The 20,594-nt window shown below is 46.6% G+C and overlaps 1 protein-coding gene across 1 annotated transcript in view; it reads right to left on the bottom strand.

Annotated features, from left to right (window-relative positions):
- Positions 1–20,594, bottom strand: part of LOC146185655 (uncharacterized) — a 131,492-nt gene that overhangs the window by 31,507 nt on the left and 79,391 nt on the right. Inside the window, exons 17-23 of the mRNA XM_084606553.1 lie at positions 17,624–17,786; positions 14,639–14,826; positions 7,528–7,714; positions 6,637–6,894; positions 3,157–3,324; positions 1,818–2,042; positions 349–418 (exon numbers count right to left, since the gene is read on the bottom strand). Of these exons, the coding sequence (XP_084462679.1) occupies positions 349–418; positions 1,818–2,042; positions 3,157–3,324; positions 6,637–6,894; positions 7,528–7,714; positions 14,639–14,826; positions 17,624–17,786 (1,259 nt within the window). The remainder of the gene's footprint in view (positions 1–348; positions 419–1,817; positions 2,043–3,156; positions 3,325–6,636; positions 6,895–7,527; positions 7,715–14,638; positions 14,827–17,623; positions 17,787–20,594) is intronic.

The following is a 20,594-nucleotide window of genomic DNA, read 5'->3' as shown; positions in this document are numbered from 1 at the left end:
GTCATGGGTCGCCGTGCGAGAATGGACCCGGAATCAGCGCAAAACACACTTTTTTAGTATGTAGTAAGCTTGGCTAAATGGTGCATAATTCCTATAATGAAAACAATACGACCGAATACATTCTCTGCTGTGTGAACATGCGATGAAAAGTGAGCACATGTAAAATTTGTTCTTTAGGTCACACGAGAGAAGGAGGTTGGTCAGATTGGCAAGAGGCTGGACAGCCAAAGATAGCCGGCGTCGTCTCACCGCGGTTCGACGGCGGAAGCCATTTGCGGGAGAGCGGGGAGAGAGAGAAACGTGTGGCATGCACTGTGTGTACATGCAAAACGGCCGTACCTAACATACCAGTCTGAATAACTCATGGGGTTACCGTCGCTCCAGCGGTAGAAACCTTCGCCCGCGGCGTCGGTTAGACCTGTAGATAAAAAAGAAAAGCAAAACACGAGATGATTTTAGAGAGGCATCACGCTAAAACACAAGAACGGAGCTTTTGCGAGACGCCATTGCATGATTGAATGTTAGGAAATGGCTTCGATCACGAGCTAGAAGAAAAAAAAATACAAGGGTTCAACGCTGCTGAACCAAATATTGAGCGAAAGCATTAGCTGCGGGTGATTGAGCGTTCTTCTTCTTCTCTTTTTCGTTTTCCTAAGCCTACATATAAAGCTCCGCTTTAACCCAAGCCGTATGAACGTGCCCTGGTGGCCTATAGGGATAACGTGAATGCCAGGGTCGTAGCAGGCTGATTCTGACATAACCGTCCCACGTGAAACGAGAGACCCAAGTTGGCAGCTCCTGCCGACCGCTTGAGTTGATAGCCCAGCTCTCACCCTAGTGTCACGTGGGGTGTGACGTCACAGCGCCACGTGGGTAAGACGTGGTTACCGGCCGCGCTACGCTGTAGGCTCGAAACCTAGAGTATTGCTCTCGCAATAAAAAAAAATAGGCTCGCTGAGAAAGATATGGCAGCGCGGTCATTCGGCCAATTCACAGGATTTCTCGTCACATTGCCGCATAATAATGATCTACTATTTCCGTTCCTTTGGACATAACGGCAATATATAACTTACAGCTTGCCCGGACACCGTCATATGAGTGCCCTTAATGACAAAGCACACGGCGGGTTGGTGCCCGTGAATGAAATGTGCTACAGACAAGAAAATAAAGAGCACACCATGGCTATACACACGCAAGTAAACATATCTTGAAATAGGCCCTCGAGGAACTAGCGGTGCCCTATTTACTGGGTTGTCGGCAGTATTTTTCTACTGCACGATAGAGCACCAGCAGGCATCATTGAGTGACTCGCGAATGTTTTGTCTGTGGAATTATTCGCATTCATGTGTCTTAAGAAATATCGAGGCAAAATCTGTGAGAACCCGAGAGCTTGCAAGGTATAGCATACTGCTCAGAAACTGAGCATGCACTGACTAATTCCGCTTTCTCACCGTAAGGCGAGGGAGGAGAGGAAGTAGCGAGCGTAGGCGTACAGCTGCGAGAGCCGAATATAGTCGCATACAACTTAAGCCTGCAGAGATCGCCGCACACACTTTGTCTCTGCAAAGGTAGTACGTCATCAGAGCTGGCGTTGTTATCTATACAAGAATTTAATCACTAGACGAAATTATATATTATGTGAAGTTAAGTATCTCGCTTGTCAGGTATACTTAAAATCTGATTTTGTACTGCTGCAATTGGTCAGCGGGACATTACGGTACGCCGCGGGCCATTTCCCAAATCTTACTGAGCTCTTTAAAATAACGCCGGGATGCATCCTCCTGACGCAGCTTTGCAGAAGGTGCCCATGGACGTACCGATGTAGAGCGACTTCCGGTGCGCCTTCCAGATGTCGGTGAGGAAGTAGTGGATGATGGCCATCTCCCGTTCGTCCAGGATGCTGACCAGGTGGCCCGAGCGGCCCTTGCCCCAGGCGGCGCACTTGGCCTCGGCCTCGTACCACTGCAGCGGGTCTGGCTCCTCGTACATGTTGTAGCAGTGGTCCTGGTAGAACTTCCACTGTTGAGGGCACTCCTTTGTGTCTGTCCCAGAGAGAGAGAGAGAGAAACACTCACTTAACTGCGAGGCTCATTCGAAGTTTATATCTACAGTGTTGTGTCGACAGACGCTGGATCAACATTTGTTTTTACAGTAACATCTGATTTTTCTTTTTTTGGTGTATTCGACTACGCTGTAACAATGGGAGTAATATGTTTGATGAATACGCCACGATGACCCGTTTTCAGACGAGATTCGTATATAGGCTGATCAAGGAACGGAAATTGAGAATTTCAGGCCTCATTATAGAATAAAGGAAGAACTTGGCACAATCATTGCAGAGTCCTTTCATCGGCTATTACACTTGTGTTTAGCGACGCCATATTGGGAGACTGAGAGGCCGGATATGCGATCGTCTTCAGGTTTTAATCCGACCATAACATAGCTTCAAAGCCAGCGCCGAAGGCCAGGGAACGCAGCCGGTGGTTTTGTCTTTATGCTGCCCATGCATAAAAAACGAATGAAAGAATTTGATTGATAGCGGAGTTAGGTACCTTACAAGAAATTGATTTGCGCCGCTGCCGACGTGGGCTGTTTTTAAAAGCGATTCAGGCGCAAGGCTTTTTCCTATTATTGTGTTCTTTTGAACGACATCGGTGCAGATCCGTGCCTCTGCTGTTGTGCCCAGCGCATCGTCTGTCGGGTCGGCACATACCGAGAAACTCTAGAGAAGCGCCTCTTTTAAAAGGAAGTTGTTTTAAAACGTAATATTTTCGCCTGTCGTAAGATTTTACGATAAAAATCAACATATTATACAGTAATCTGCCTTCAACACGTTAGTACCTTTTTACTCTTTATTGTCAAAAACGTACCCAATTACTTTTATAAGACAGTCTTAACAACTAGGTGCCAGCAAAAGACAAACCTTAAAAGAAAGACTTCGCTGCTCGATGGAAGACTGCATCCTTCCTATCAATAAATTCATAACAGTGTTTTCCAATATTGCATGGTGGCGTTGAATTTGGAATTGACGTCGAAGAAAAGTGAGCTTGAGCCTCATCTCACAAGCCCGTTTGAGTCTGCCTATATGGACGAGCATTTCTGAATGCCAGGTCAGTTTTTCGCCTCTCGCTTTGAGTGCTGCGGTGTCGTACTCACTGTCGAAGTATAGCTGGTTCAGGTCCGGCGGGAGCTGAAAGCTGAGCGACTTGTAGGACAGAGCGAACCCGCGCCCCGTACCCTTGCCGTCAGTGGAGAACACGATGGAGAGTGTGTTCCAGCTGGAGACCACGTTGCGCGGAGGCATCGAGTGGTTGCAGTAGCGGCCTGCACAAGGACCGGTATGAGGAAGCATGAATGCGGCCTCCCGTGCCGTTAAGCACTCGCATCAACAACGAAATGACTATAGTACAATCCGCCTTTTTCACAACATGTGGCGCCCTCTGGGCAGCCATGAAAATTTGACTGCTACGAGTTTAAAACAAACGACCGAGGTAGACGCAGCCGGGATTCGTTTCCTCGAAGAACCAACTGCCGCTGCGAAGTGGCAAGGTGTGTTCTTAGCAGCTGCTGTCATCTGCCACAGGCGCCTGTCTGTGACGTGACCAGCGCATGCGCAGTTGGGGCCAGCAGTTCGCTTTCAACCAGTGAAGCTCGAGGAAGAGAGGCGCGCATGCGCAGAGCGGCCTCATGAAAAAAGCGGATTGTACGACGGTATACGCCGCAACACAACGAGAAAATGAAAGCTGACTTTTTGTAAATTATAGTTGCACGGCGGGAAAACTTTGAGAATAGCAATTCTCATCGCAACCACAAATCGTGGTATGATTACAGGTAATTTGTGATGTGTGTCACAGAGGTGCGGCTACGTAAACATTGTTCGAAGAACGGGCCGTGCTACTAACTGCCCTACCAACTCTCGATCTCTGCGCAAAAATGTTTTGCACACATTGGCTCGCATCCTCAATGTTGCTTAACTGAAGAGATTTTTAAAAGTCAACTAAATTAAATGATAATGCGTGAAGGCTAAGCTTAAATCCTGCTAAGCCGGTTTGCGTTAGCATTTAAATTCACGACGTAATCGCTAAATAAAACTATTTTGGCATTCAGGCTTCTCAGCAGTACACGGTGACAAGTGGGGACACCCGCGATGACGTCATCTCTAGAGATGATGCATTTCCAGCGCGGAAACTTTGCTCTGAGGAGGAAGACCAACGCCAACGAAGGTAACGGTCGCGATGCGTCGTTTGGCGGCATCGGATGACTGGCAGAAAAAATTGGGCGAAAGATGTTGAAACTTTAAATGTCACCCATAATGACGTCATTGCCTAGTTTCACTACACTGCTGCAATGCTGTGAGGAGAAACTTTAGAATTGTCGCAAACGTAATAGTAGATTAAGTCATAACTTTATGTGGTAGCGCGAAACCATTTCGAGAGCTTAATCTACAGCTTTTGTATACTATTCTAATGCACGCATCTCGGGAAATAAAAAAAAAAAGCATTTCAGCTTCCCTTTAAGAACATGCGTTGGCCAACAGGATTTGGAATTCCATACATTTTTCTACAGCACTATCTATTAACGCAAGTGTATTAGGGCAAAGCGACTTTGTCGCCGTATAGGCAAAAAGAGTGCGTGCAGCCGAGCCTGACAGGAAGGAGGAGACAGGAGAAAAGCGGCGCACTCTGCACGTTAACGCTGCCACGTGATACCCTCAAAGGCGGAGCATAAGTGTCCCACCAATTTAAGCGGCGTGAACAACTTCGGACGGGAAGACAACGACGATGTTATCTACATCTACCGTCTACCAAGATATATTAACGCTGAACTAGCGCTTTTACACGCAATACTTTAAACCACTGCATTTTCTCCTTTGTAATTTTTTCTAGAACTTCCAGTAAACTACCTTAGAGCTTTTAAAACTCAGCAGCGCTGGGTTGTATGCAACAGTTGTAAAAGTTAGTCAGACAGCACGAGAATACTAGCAGCATAATCTAAATAAAAATCATGTAAACTCCAAAAACGGACTTGCTTCTGCACACGACACACTTTCACGAAGATGACAAAATCAAGGCAAGCGCCTTGTGACCAGTATAAGTAGCTGCTGCATCTACAGCGCTTGCTCTAATCGTATTAATCACTGCTAAGAAAAAGAAAATGAAGCCGCGTAAGACGATATTGTCTTTATTACGAATATTTCTAACGTTTCATTTAATATGCGCACCTGCGCGCGAATAGGAGCATTTCGAGCAGGGTGAGTGAGACTTTAGGCTAGGCGATACTGACCGTAAACCTTATGCATGACGGTCACACACTGCAGTGATATGCATAAGTATCGCCTGACTCCACAATCTTACAAAGAGAAAACGTCATTCATAATAGTTAATGAGTGCTAGTTTTCGACTCGTTTTGCTGTGCTCCTGCCAGCAGAAATTGGGAGCCTGGGCACGTACCTCTTCGCATTCCGCCGCCGTCTCTCCTGTACGCAGTCAGCACGGGGGGGGGGGGGGGGGGGGGGGGGGGGGGGGGGGAATTTTGCGCTTCTCGAGAAATAGACGTAAAACAAGTAAATACAAATACCCTAGAGCCTGGAAGCGGATAAATAAAAGTACGACGAAACCTTCTCTGACTTGCAAATAAGTCTAGGAAAAAAAAGACTGCATACATGCTGTGCACACTGTAATGGCTACCGTGGGAGCATTTCGGAAAGTTAATCTGGGCTTTCCAACGCGCTGTAAGACATAAGAGCCCAAGAAAATTTCAGCGAGACTAAATTAGTCTCCGAGGATATGACAATCAGAGGATAGCCGGAAGAGCACGACGACTGGGATTAATAAAATGCATTTATGTTTTCTATTCTGTCCACGAGAAAATCACTGTAATCAGGTGCAGAAAAACTGAAAGAAAATCAAAGCGTACGAAATTACAAGAATAAAAAAATACTAAACTCCTTCTTCTTCGTTTTTTGTTTAAGGCGTTTTTGCTTTACCATCTCCCGAAAGATATGAATAATGAACGGTGACAGAGGACAGAAGGATGCCAAGAGCGATGCGCGCTCTCGGTATAATACGACAGCTGTCACCGACGTGTTTCATCATGGAATGTTTTATTTTTAGCGACTAGAGCTTGTAATTATCTCCGGAAGAATTTTAGTTATGAAAGATCGCTCACACTTCACGTAAAAACAATCCGTGGGCGGCTTATGAAACAGGGTTACGAAATGGATCAGCTGTTAATCCGTCTCAAAGGGATTTACAGTGCCGGCGAGCAGCTGATCGGCCATCAAAACACTCGTGTAGTGCTCACATGGCGTCCTTTGCTGAGATGACGTCAACCTCAGTAAACAGACGGGGTAAGTATTAACTACTATCGTGAATAGCTCTGCATGTGTCGTCGACAAGTGATAAATACACCTCGAAGGCAATTCCCGTTCTCGCTTAAATCTCAATTATCGTGAAAACACTGCGACACTTGTTTGCCTAACTAAATGCGCTCGTGCTGAACGAGTAGGCCTTTCAGACACCTCCGCAGTGCGTTATATGCGCTCATTTATAGGACGCACGGCTAAACACCAAAGAAGCATTGAATCTGTAGCGTGTAAGCGGCCGCAGGTAGCATCAAATATGCGTATGCACTCGCCTATGAGGTTCTCCGGCTCCTGGTCCCGGCCGTCGTAGAACTCGAGGTAGTCGGAAGCACAGTGCTCGGCGCTGGGTACGTCAAAGTCCTCGAAGGTGACGTTGATGTAGTGCGATGGCGGCGCCACGATGAGCCACGCGCACCGGTGATTGTTCACGTACGGCTTGGGGTAGTCGATGGAGAAGATGTGGCCGCAAGTCGCATCGCACACGTGCAGAGCCGAGCAGTGGTAGTCGCCCATGCCGCAGCCGGGGCAGTCTGTCGAGCACAGAGTTACTTCCATTACGTCATCCCCCTTGTGCAATGAGTAGTCAAGTGAAGCTGTACAGTACGATCCACTGTTAAAGGGAACGTGAAGCCACGTTGCTGCCGCCCTTTACAAAACACTCCCGAGAGAGCCAGCAACAAACGACGGCACAAGGCGCATGCGCAGTAAGCGCGGCCGACTGCTCTTCCGGAGCATGCACTTGGTGCTGTCCATTCTAGTCAGTGGTCGGTGGCAGCGCTTTGCTTAGTGTTTAGGCCTTGCGATCTCATGTTCCCTTTAACAGTGGGCCGTACTGTACATGCGCAGCCACATACTATGGAGATTTGGCGAGCAATTCGCCATCACCTGAATACGCACAATTTGCCTCTTTGGAGCCGCACGCAAAAGAGAAATCATATACGTTAATAGTTAATAATAAAGTAGTGTATTCTAACATGCTTCAAGATACACTACATTAATGAAACCAGTTACTGTAATCTCTCGCAGCGCCCTCATGTACGCGGGTAGTCATCAACTTTGAAGGGTCATGGCGCAGGGCGGCAAATCCCCGGAAAGTGGCAAATCCCCGGAAAGTGGCAAATCCCCGGAAAGTGGCAAATGACACGGTGTGCTACGAATCGTACCGGTGAACTTGTAAGTGGCGTAGAAGCCGCTGAACCTGCTGAGCGAGTAGCGGAAGCAGGTCTTGAGGTGGATCTCCATGGCGCCATTGGAAATGATTTCCTTGGGGAAAGTCTGGCCGTTCGGCGACAGAATCTTGTCCGAGCAGTTACTGTTCAGGTCACGGCCCGGGTACAGCAACAGTTGGTCCTGCTCCCATAAAAAATAAATAAAAGAGAAGTGTCTAAGAAAGACCACCACAATGGCGGCGCTAAACAATCTTTGAACAAAGAGCGAGTGGACTTAAGACACGACAGTGACAAGGACAGCTTGGAAGTGGTTTGGACACTGGCCGCTACGCTGATGCACTGAAGGTCATGAAAAGAAAATGAGAACAAAGGAGGGAGCGCCGGGAAAAGAAAACCTTGTTAGCATGCGAAAACAATTGTGGAGGTGAAAAGAGGGGAACTGTCAATGTATATTTACTCGAAATGCGAAGTGTTCTTTTTATTATTTCGTTTAGTTATTTTTACATGCGACAGGCTCACATAGGGCTGCTGCAGGAGTGGGCAAAGGATACAAAAACTATGAACACAGTCTGAACGTTGTAGCAGACTGGTGCAGCCATGGCAATTGCATTCTAATCTACGTATAAGTGTTATGCCACCTTTGCAAGAAATTGCTCTTAGAATTTGTTTACAGATAAGATTAATGATATTACTTCGACGACAAGTAAGGAAATTCAAATAACTAGGAATTTTGCTCACCTCGTATCTACTACGGAATAAGTAATTTAGAAAAATGCAGCATTTAATCCACATGCGTTCGATACTTGAATGCGAATACGCTTGTTCGGCCCTGCCTAAGCCAGGGCTTGTGATTAAATTAAAAAGAACACACCTGAAGCGATCTGGAATGTTTGCACCATACCATACCATACCATACCATACCATACCATACCATACCATACCATACCATACCATACCATACCATACCATACCATACCATACCATATCATACCATACCATACCATACCATACCGTATCCTATCATTCATATTATACCATACCGTAGCATATACCATACGATACCCCACCACACCATACCGTACCATAACGTACCGTAACGCACCATGCCGTACAGTACAACTCCACACCATATTATACCGTAACCCACTGCACCGTATCCATACCATACCATACCATACCATACCATACCATACCATACCATACCATACCATACCATACCATACCATACCATACCATACCATACCATACCATACCAATTCACGTTTGGATACGGTGCAGTGGGTTACGGTATAATATGGTATACCATACCCACGGTGGCTATACCATACCATACCATACCATACCATACCATACCATACCATACCATACCATACCATACCATACCATACCATACCATACCATACCGTACCATACCGTACCATACCGTACCATACCACAAGAAAATTAACCCCGCCGGGGTGGCGCAGTGGTTACGGCGCTCGACTACTGTTCCCAAGGACGCGGGATCGAATCCCGGCCTCGGCGGCAGCTTTTCGATGGAGGCGAAAAGCAAGGCGCCCGTGTGCTGTGCGATGTCAGTGCACGTTAAAAAACCCCAGGTGGTCGAAATTACCGGAGTCCTCCACTACGGCGTCTCTCATAGCCTGAGTTGCTTTGGGACGTTAAACCCCACAAACCAGCCAAACCAACCAACAAGAAAATTAAGAACAAGGCAGCCACATCAGCTGCTACGAAATTGTCGCCGGGAACTTGAGATGACAGAGATAAAACATGAAGTTATGGCTAGAACAGAGCAACCACAGGAAGGCTTAAATTAAAATTTTCACGCCACTTTTACTCGTCTACAACCAACATGTGTACTAATTCGGGAGAGGAATTGGTCTGATCATAATGCCTAGGCACTATAATGTGGGTGCGTGTTTAAGTTCGGGACTGCATTGGTTGCCGCTGCTACCCGCGCTTTCCCGATGAGTTTCTCCTGGTCCTCCAGGTTTAAGCTGGATAGAGCAGTCTCCCACCCCCCAAAACATTATTACACGATAAGTTCAAGTTCAAGATAACTTTATTGCCGTCGATGTAGGGGCCCCTCCGCTCCCTCACGAAGACCCTAAGGCGCCTCTAAGGGAGAGGGAGCCCCGCAGGGCAGCGGGACGTCTTTCGCAAAGCGTCCCGTGCCAGATGGATTACTCGAGCTTGCTGCTTCGGAGCCCGTCTCCAGAGGAGGGCATCTCAGGTTTCTTTCTCTCTGATTCCATCAATATGCCGGGGGAATCGGGGTATTCCCAAATGACATGATCCTGATTGGCTATTATCCCGCATTTGGCGCAGAACTTTGGAGGTTCCCCTCCCTCCCCGTATAGATAAGATGGAAAGAATAGGTTTGTTTGTAATTTTCTCCAGTCTCTGCATATTGTTCCGCTGAAAAGTTTCCGCCACCCTAGACGGCGGTCACGAAAAATCTTGATTGGTCGACAGGGTCACGACGTCACAACCACATGACCTCGCGCGGGAAATTCAAATAAAGCTAATGAGCTGGGGGAGGGTTTAAATAAAGCTACAATTGGCGAGAAGGTTTCTTGGAAGTGTTTTAGAAAACAAAAGTAATTCAATAATAAATTGCTGACAATGGAATTCGCTCTCTGGTCCGCAGCATGCCAGGTGGGCACGCAACGCATAGGCAACGAAGGGTTATATTATTAACATGTTATTGATTACAATGAAACAATGCTTTATGTAGTTGGTACTAAAGGACACCTATTCAACGCGTTGTGGTGCGTACAACTTACGATCTAACGCGCGTTTGTTGTGTGTCCTGAGGTTAAAGCAACATTAACTTAAAAAAATTCAATAATTTAAGCAAGAAAATTTTAATAATGCGCGGAATGAAAATACGGCGCAAAAAGTATCGCGTCTACTCTTGCGGTGAAGCGTCGCCGTCCATCTATTTTTAATTACTTCCTCAAACAATTTTATTCAACGTGACAGTGTTAAAAGCCTGGTGATCCAGAAAACTCGGCGACGTCATCGTTGGGACCCAAACAATTACGAGCATGACTGGCAGCTGGTAGTTGGCAGGTAACATGCCCGGGCACTGACTGGTTGGCAGGTTGTGCGCCACTTGAAAAAATTAACTACCTTTTTTAATTACGTAGTATCGAGTTGGCAGGTGCTGCCAACCTGGGGACCTCATGTGAGATGGGAATCGAATCCATCGGGACATTTTCAGACAATCTACCCATTGGCCACATTTTAGTTTATTTCATTTTTGTACTCTTATACTCCACCCTTTCTTCCTGTCGCTAACACCTCTTCGATTTCTTCCTCCCTGTCTCCTTACTTTTTCTTTATTTCCACCGCCCTAATTCAGGTCGTTCCACCAGATACCGGCACCTGCAAACCTCTTTTTACTTCCTTTTTGTTATTATTTCAAATAAAATAACCACCACGACTACTACTACTATTGAGTAGGCACGTTTGTAGCGAGAGCTACGTTACGTTAGTGACAGCCGAGTTTCGCGTGGTCAGCCGGAGCCAGAACAGCGCATGCGCCGTTATCATGGCAACCAGCTGCGCGGGCGCTTCATGAGTGAAGTTTACGGAGAGCACTACTGCGGGGCGCGGCATTTTCTATATCTATGTCGAAGTTTTGCGCATACCGGGGGGGATACCCCGCCGGGGTGGCGCAGTGGTTAGGGCGTTCGACTACTGTTCCCAAGGAAGTGGGATCGAATCCCGGCCTCGGTGGCCGCTTTCCGATCGAGGCGAACAGCAAGGCGCCCGTGTGCTGTGCGATGTCAGTGCACGTTAAAAAACCCCAGGTGGTCGAAATTTCCGGAGTCCTCCACTACGGCGTCTCTCATAGCCTGAGTTGCTCTGGGACGTTAAACCCCACAAACCACAATCACCACATACCGGGGATTTATATTCTATGTCGGGGTCTCGCAAATGATGGGTTAGCTCACGACAATGTGCTGACGGGTATGTGTGGGGTGAAATAAACGCAAATGAAACTCTCGGAGATTAAACGAGTAGCAAAATGCATGTACGCGAGCGAGAATCAACAAAGGGAGCAGCAGACGGGAGCCATTTGAGACGTTTAGCGCTGTGCAGATGTACTAACGGAGACGCATGCCGCTTTACCGGGTCCCTCTCGCTCACGCGCACTGGTTATACATATTGCCCAACCACTGCTGCTGCGCATGCGCAGGAAATGTCTGATGAATCGGTACACGTCTACGTTAGCGATCCTCCGCTATGCTAACCCCTTCTATTCACGCTTAATAGTCCTCTTTAATTTTTTTCATACTTCAGATGAGTAATTCCTTCTTGTAAAGGCATTAAAATTTGAAACTTCCCCGCTGCAAGGCTCTACAGGTTGATGCAGGTAACTAATAAATGACAAAATTTGATGCTGAAAATTTTTCATAAGAATAATGTCAGGGGAGCCAACGAGAGAGTAATTTGCTTAAAGTGAAGATATACTCTGAAAACGAAAACGTTTTTGCAGAATTAATTTTTGAGTAGTCGTAATAAAAGCAACGGCTATGAAATTTGCTGTTAAATTTAACTAGTTGCAGCCTTCATTAGAGCTCTAAACAATAATACAGTCTCTCTGTACCCGCTCATGCATCCTTTTTCTTTCTAAAATATTCTTAGTGATGAGCCCTAAAATACTGCAAGAGGGTAGAAACGGTTATTCTATAGAACTGCGGCCAAAATTATGCGTTTAATAATAATAATAATAATAATAATAATAATAATAATAATAATAATAATAATAATAATAATAATAATAATAATAATAATAATAATAATAATAATAATAATAATAATAATAATAATAATAATAATAATAATAATATGTTAGTTCTTTCTCAGTGCTATGTGTGGTTATTTTTTTTTTATTATATAGAAACTGACTTCGACTATGTATTGTCGTTGCAGCCATGTAAAAAAGAAAACAATGACTTGTAGTTCACGAAAAGGTACACAAGTCTCCAAAAATGCTCTTTTGAAAAAAAAAAAATGCTGGTAAATCATCTGAAAACTCCAATTTTTCTACAGGACCTGACCAAAAAAATAAAGATAAAAAGACCCTCCTGAAGTCACGAATATTTAAGTGTGGCATATTTTCTGATCCCCAAGGAAATAATCTATCAGAAAGCTTTAAAGTGTAGCAGTTGACGTTTTGTTTTTTTTTTGACCAAACAAAACCTCACCTTTCATAGTTGCTATGTGAATATCAAAGGCAGTAACTTAGACTGCGCAAATAACTTTAAACATATAATGTGACTTCAGTTGTGTATTCACTCTGTCAATACGTTCGACAATGCAGGTTAGCACAAGGGCACCATGTTGCACTGAGAACTCTACACGTTTTCATTGTTCTTAAGGAACACGACGTTTGTTCCGTTGCGAGTTTCCGCTTCCCTTAATGCGGTAAAACTAAGCTGATCGCCTTAGCTCCCACTTTAACGTCCGTAAAAATTCGGGACTGTCTTTCAGAGCACGTACGCAGTTCTTCCGCATTTCGTGCAGACAGCAATATAAGGTCGCGGAATATTTTTTGTTTTGTTTTTATCGCTCACGAGGATGCCTTTGTTGGAAGTGGACAATAAGTAGACCATGCACCTCGAGGCGCAAGAAAGGACGACAGAGCGAACAGAACAGGAAGGGTCATTGTGTATATTGCTCCTGGAGACAGAGATAAACTCGACCTCGCGGTGTAAAGGAAGCACCGTTTTATCTAGTGCTGCATCTTCTGCGCGTCTATGCGTTCTGTCTGGCGAACGTAAGCGAGTTAGGCCACAAGCGCTGTATAGCAACCCGGCTTCCGTATAATTTGTCGCTGACGTAAAACCTCGACGCGGGAAGTTCTTTTTTTTTTTTTTTCTCAGAAGTCTTAAGTTACTCGTCGGTGCTATTTTTCCTTATTTTGCAGATTCTCTCTCGAGGCGATTCAACTCTTCCGATGTGTTTTTTTTTTCTTTTTTTTTGGTGCCCATTCGTTTGTGGGAGTCTATGGGAGCTGCGGCGTTGTACTAAAAAACGACGTATTTTTGGTACTTGCTCACCGCGACTAAAAAAAAAAAAAAGGAGAGAAACTTGACATAAGAGACGCACCTTTCACAAGCATAGAGCCACCCGCGTAAGCGAATATTATCTACAACAGCAGCCACCCCATGACCCAAAACTTTCAGTCACTAAAACACGAGTGAGATCCAAAGCTATCTCTTTCGACCGCACCGGTATGCTCAAGAAATGATAAACGTACCAACACACGCAGAAGAGGTTGCCATCGCCCTCGCAGCCTCTGACTCCTCCTCCAAATACATCATAACCGACTCGCGAGGGGCTTGTCGGAACGTCCAGCAAGGGTGGACTGCTCCTCTAGCTTACCGCATATACAAAAATTGCAGTCGAGATTCGGATCCCGCGTACCGATCTCTCGTTTGGGCTCCAGGTCACCAAGGTCTCCAAGGGAATGAGGCAGCCGACGCCGCCGCCCGCGCGCTTTCTCTCCGGGCATTTCCCACGGGACCCGACGCGGACCGGGATTTTGATTTCAGCCCAGTGTACAAATTTAAAGAAATATGGAATATTACAGATCTACGCACCAAACTCTTCCCACCCCGTGCAAAGGGCTGGGGAAGGCTAACGAGTGGGTGCTCCTGCGCCTGCTCACCAATACAATGTTGTGCCCGGCTATTCTAAAACATTTTGATCCGCAATTCGACGGGCTGTGCTCGCACTATGGGGAGGTGTCTGACATCTACCACATGGTGTGGGCCTGCCAGAAAACCCCATCTTTGCCCCCTATCCCCAACCCCACCCGAGAGAACTGGGAGGCGACCCTGTCCGGCTGCTGCACCCTAGAGGCCCAAAAGGTCTTAACGCAGCGCGCCCGGGCTGCGGCAAACGCCAATGGAGTGCCTGTCTAGGCATCCCACCTAGTGTACATATCTATATGTATTATAATAATAAATGTTTTCACCACCACCACCACCACCACCACTCCATCATTGAAAATCCTCTCCCTCTCGGAGGATTCGGCCCCGCGCTTGGGGTATAATACTTCGGACAGGTGCAGTAAGCGCGCGCTCACCTGACACTGGCCGGCGCGGGACGAGGCCTCCCTCTGGGCCAGGTCGAAGATGATGAAGCTTAGCCAGACGTGTTTCCCCGGCGGGGGCAGGATCTTCCACCAGCAGCTCTTGTCCTGGCCGTAGTAGAACGGGTGGTTGGGCGAAGCGATCGAGCCCTCGGAAGCCTCCAGCACGGCACCGCAGTTCACTGCGAGGGAGCCAGCGGCAAGTACACGATGCCGAAGTGTAACGCGGATGACAAAAACGTAGAGGTGAGCAGAAACCAAGTGGACAGTCCAGCGCTTACGAATTACCAGAATAGTTGCCTGCTATCGAGTGCTTATACCAAACCATCTTCTGGTGCATTTTTTCTCTTTTATTATATGCTTCACAACTGTTCTACTAATTATTTATCACTTTTCATTTCCAATTTAAAGCATTCGTATATGTCCGGGGCATAAGGGGAGTGGGGTTCGGTGTCAGAACACCTCACGAAATTTTCTGGGTGCTGCATTCTCCCCACCCTTCGGCATTAAGTTTTTCGCAATTTTTTTTTGCCATAACACTTGAAAAATACTTTAGTTCCTCTACTGGTATATGTAATTGGAAATTGCTCTGTACTCTGTTATGAACGCTTATGCATATGACACGTTGACCTACTTCGTCAGCCTGCTGAGCAGATTCACCCAACAGGTGTTTTTCTCGGTAAAAGATAAGAGCGTTTAAATCTGAATCCGAATCTGATTACCGGCTGATATAGAAAGAAAATCAGGCCTTCAGAGAAACGCACATCATCCCTCTTGTAAAGGTTCACGAGGTGAATGCTTTAACGTGCACAGCGCACTCCACGGCTCTAGGGTGCTCAATCCTATTAATTAATATATTAGCACTCGACTGGTGTGTCTCCATGAGCATAGTAGGTCGTGGTACAGTGGTGACATCCTTAGCAAAGGCGCGGAAGCTTTTAAGTGTGAAAAATTCGTTTCATTAAATATTGTCAGCTGTACAGATGTTCACGTTTCGGTGCCCGGATAAAGGAGAATCGGTACCCGGATGTTCGCTGTCGGTGTTGGCTCTACTCGCCTTAAAGCCGCTGACAACGGGCCCTAAAAGCATTTCATGCTTAAAACAAACCATAGGCGAGATTTCTGTACAATGTTTGTACATTTATGGCTCTTGCACAGCAGAGTGCTGAGCAGAGCTGATTAATCGATACATCTGGCACAGATTTGTATTTTTTTTTTTGTTAGAAAACATTTCACGCATTTGCTGCATGTCACCAGGCGCAAAACGAATCCGTGCGACCGTTCTTCGCACAAGCCACGTTCATCTGAGCTGTCCGCTTATATAAGCATAGTTTCGGAGGCACGCCGTCAATGACAGTTTATTGCTGGCCCGCCACATCAAGCAATAAAATGTTGCAGTGCCTTCACTCCCGCCTTTCAAAGGCATCAGGCAGCTGTCTTTTTTCCTATTTCATGGCCGCGACGGGCGGCAGTGCAAGTTGGCCTTGAACCTCACAGACCTCAAGACGCGTCACGCGTTTGCTCGGGGTTTTTATTTATGCATAGCTCGCGAGGCGTTCTTCGCAAACCTCGCTGCGCCCGGGACTTCCTCTGGTTCAATATAATCTGCTTTAGTCACGCAAGCAAACGGTTTGCAGCGGGCAAGTATAACAAGCGTGCCCTGGATGAAATTCAGGGTGGGAAGGCTGCGTTTAATTAATAAGCTGAATGCACTAGCCTGCCGGTTTAATGTTTGCCTAGCCTATGCACACGCGACAAGGGCGTGGCGGATTTCTTACTCAGCTTCAAAAGCAACAACGGTTTCCAAAGCGTTACCGCAGACAGGTCGCTGTAAATTATACTAATTTACTAAACATTAACCGTGATCTCACCAACTTTTTTTTTGCCACAGTTCTGTTTTCTTGAGTGGTCCGTTAAATTTTGAAGCAGCAGGATTCCCGATACGATGTTACGTGACGCATATTGAACGCATTGAAGACGTGCACACCTTACAGCACCTAAGCTGCCACTCGATGTGATGAGCTTGACAGATGGCATACTATTGACTACAGCGCACGAATCCGCTGCCTGAAAGGCTGTTTTTGCCGGCAAACATATCAGCTAACCCACAAAAGAGTCGCGAGAGGCGAAATCGTTCGCAGGCAATACTATAAACCATTATGTACACACGGCGTTTCGCCTAAGATTGCAAGCAAAATTTAAAATCGGTTCTTGAGTTAGAAGAGCACTTTTGCTTGGCACAGCATGGTCAGCAATCTAGTGCATGTGCATACAACTGAGACGTGGTAACTATATGAGAGGTTAAGTTATATTTCAGATATTACCGTTACGTTCGGAATTTATTGAGAAGCTGGTAGCCAACCACATGCAGTGTCTATACAACTTTTTAGTATTTCGAAAATGTATTTGTTGTGACCGTTGCTTCGAATGGAATTATAAGACCTCACGCTAGCGAAGACAAGACCGGGCTGCCAGAAAAAGCGCTAACCGCTGTGTGAACAAGTGCGAGATGCCGGGCTTCTGTGTGCTGTTTGATGCTGTGAGTTGCTATGTGCAGTGTTCTCGTGGGTGCGGCTATCGGTGTCTCCTTTTGAAAGGAAGATAATGAAGAAGGGAAAGAGAAAATCACCCCTTTTAAAGGAAGGAACGGGAAGTTGCCTCACACAGACTAGTCAATTCTGGGAATTTAGAAAATGAGCAAAAAAAAAAAAAAAAAAAAGCTCCCGATGGTTGTTATTGATACAGACCGAGAAGGTGGTGAGTGCGAATCTGTCACAGAACCTCGCCCCTCCACTTTATCTAACCATGTCCGGCCTGTCATGTATAGATTTATACCGCGGATTCGGGGGTTTAAAGCCATTCGGTACACGTTATTAGCCGGCTTTTGAGCCCTGGTCGCATTTACAGGATTTAAGTCAACGTTAGATGTACGAGCGGAAAGGCTCCAAGGGAAGGCCTCTGCTCGAGGTTGGAGCTCACCCTGCGAGCGGCATCCGACGAGCTCGAGGCGCAGACAGGGCGCCCTCTTCCAGCGAAGCACCTGCAGCTTGACGTAGCGCGTGACGATGCCACGCAGCAGGTTGTAGCGCACCGCCTGGTCCGCGCTGAACGTCGACAGCTCGCACTGGCGGCACTCGTACACCTGCCATGGAGAGAAGCACGCTGGGCGTTGTGTTAGGAACGGGGGGCGGAAGTGGAAGCTCGAGAGCAGCGCTTTGAGGCAAAGAGCACAGCCCAACAACGCTTTGCCGGCATATGATGTGAACGCAGCGTTATCGCATATGATGAATCCGCCCTTTGAAACTGAGGCGACCAACCGAGCACTTTGACTTAGGTTAGATGGTGCGGTGGTAGCTGATGCCTCCACCTTTTGAAACTAAGGCGATCTGCCGAATACTTAGGTTCGGTGGTGCGGTATGCTCCACACATATGGAGACCAAAAACAAGCAGCTAGGAACACACATCAAGTGAACAAGCCTTCACCCTTATTATAGGCCTTGTCGCTGTATTCAAGCTGAAAAACAAAAATATCCTCTGCCAGTCTCCGCTTCGCGCTTAAAGGGCAACTCCGGCGTTTTTGCGACTTCTTGAGATTCCAATGAATATTTCATCGTGCGTTCTCCTGTTTTCTTGTAATTTGTACCAAATTTCGCAGCCGTTCGATGTTTTGTTGCAGTGCAAATTATGTTTTAATATTTTTGATTTCGTGGCGTCAATCGAGGATATTTCGACGTGTAACGTTGAGTGCGTGACGTCACTGGATGCCCGGCTCTTTATATCCGCTCCGCGTTTACAGCAGGGTGAAAATTTGATCCTGATTTTGGTCATTTCAGGCAACTGCTGACCCCATTTGCCGGTTAAAGATGCCGGTTCAGCCAAGGACTTCCAGTGTTACGAATATGAAGGCAGTTTTACACCTCTCATCGTTATGCATCGACTGAAAAATATTGTCACGGACGAGGAAGAAACAGCGGGCAGTTGCGCGCGCAGGAGCGCTCGCGCCAGGCCCGCCGGCTTTCATTAATATCGTCTCATGGTGATCGGTCATCTTCTGTTTGCTCTCTGGTTTACCGCCCCGTAACAATATCTCGCCTGTGTTTTCTCTATAAAATATATGGTCATAATCCATACTTACGTTCTCTTTGAGCTAAACCACCACCACATATTCCATCTCGTCTAATATTTCACATAGTAACAAGCTATATTCATATTTTTTTTTTCTTCCCCAAACAAGCGAAAATTGGAACAACTTACCTGCGTCACTTACACGCATAACCAGCACTGACAATATTAAAACGGCAATCCAAGATTTTATTGAAGTTATTGTAACAAACTGCTTAATATGTACGTAATTACTGTGTTCGCTTTTCATTCTATTTTGTATTCACAGTGCTGCTCGCGCTACTCGTTTGAAATACCTTAGTGCCTGCATTTTTTCCTTGAATCATTTTTATGTTTTCATATTTATTCTGTACTTTTCAAACGCCACAGAGTTAAATCACCCAGCAAATATGGCGTCGGGTTTGGCGGTGTGAGTGAAAATTCGCGGTCATGGCGCTAGCAGGCGGCAGCTGGCATGGCCGAGCACCGATTTTTCGATGGTTTGTGCGACATAAAGTGACGACACGATAGCAAAAAGTTCGGAGGAGCTACCAACTCGGGTTGCTCACTTGATATGGGAAGTTGGAAAAAAAATCAACCTTTCAGTGCTCTAGGATGCTCAGATCGGCACTCTACCCCCTAGGCCACGCAGGCACATTCATACGGCTCGGTTAAAGCGGGGCTTTATATGTCGGGTGGTCACCTACGTTGGGCAGTTGGATAACGTGTTAGCTTAGCAGCTTAAGGGTATAGCGTCATACACTGAAAGTCAGAGTTAGTGTCTCCGGATTTTTGGTGAACAGGGCCTTTAACACTATTGCGTAAAAAAAAAAAAAAGGAGAACAAATTGCTGTGGGTTTAGCTCTGCTTAACCCTAGTTGAATTGCGAAAGCAATGGCGGAAGCTTCTTTTGCCTGCTACATTATTCCCCTACCACGGCCTATCAGTGTAAAGTGCTACGTTATTGGGGACACTTAAGCTTATCCTTTAAGGGTATGCCGCGAGAGCGTAGGCTACCAGCCCACGCCAAAGACGCCAAAGAAAAAGAATGCCTTGCAGTGGTATGGGCGGTTATGAAGTTCCGCCCTTATTTGTACGCTCGCCCCTTTCAAGTCGTTAGCGACCATCACTCGCTCTGTTGGCTGACGAATCTAAAGGACCCTTCAGGGAGACTCGCGCGTTGGAGCCTTCGATTACAAGAATTCGACATGGCAGTTATTTACAAATCTGGAAAAAAGCACGCGGATGCTGACTGCCTTTCGCGAGCGCCGGTCGAACCTTTCACTATGACCGATGAAGACACTGCATTTTTAGGTGTCATAGATGACGCAACGCTTTCCCAACAGCAGCGAGAAGACCAGGAATTGCTCCCTCTTATTGATTTCTTGGAAAAACGAACTACCGTTGTGCCTAAGATTTTCACCCGAGTAATCTCTTCATTCTTTATTCGCAACAACGTGCTTTACAAGAAGAACTTCCGCCCTGGGGGAAACAGTCATCTACTCGTCGTCCCATCTGTTCTCCGCAGTGAAGTTCTGCAAGCGTGTCACGACGAGCCAACCGCCGGTCACCTAGGCTACACCCGCACGTTGGCTAGAGTCCAGCACGGATACTACTGGCCAAAACTGCCTGCGACAGTGAAACACTATGTACGTACGTGCATAGACTGCCAGCGCCGTAAGTCACCCCCTGTAAAACCAGCTGGCCTACTCCATCCTCTTCAAGTGCCAACAACACCTTTTAAGCAAATCGGCATGGACCTCCTGGGACTATTTCCGACGTCGACAGCCGGAAATAAATGGATAATTGTCGCCACCGATTATCTAACCCGCTACGCGGAGACCAAGGC

This window comes from Amblyomma maculatum, chromosome 6, assembly GCF_055883805.1.
Source record: "Amblyomma maculatum isolate TAMU_Amacu chromosome 6, ASM5588380v1, whole genome shotgun sequence".
NCBI classification, from domain to species: Eukaryota; Metazoa; Arthropoda; class Arachnida; order Ixodida; family Ixodidae; genus Amblyomma; species Amblyomma maculatum.
The sequence above is the reverse complement of the archived record's forward strand: the minus strand, read 5'-3'. Positions and strand labels throughout refer to the sequence as shown.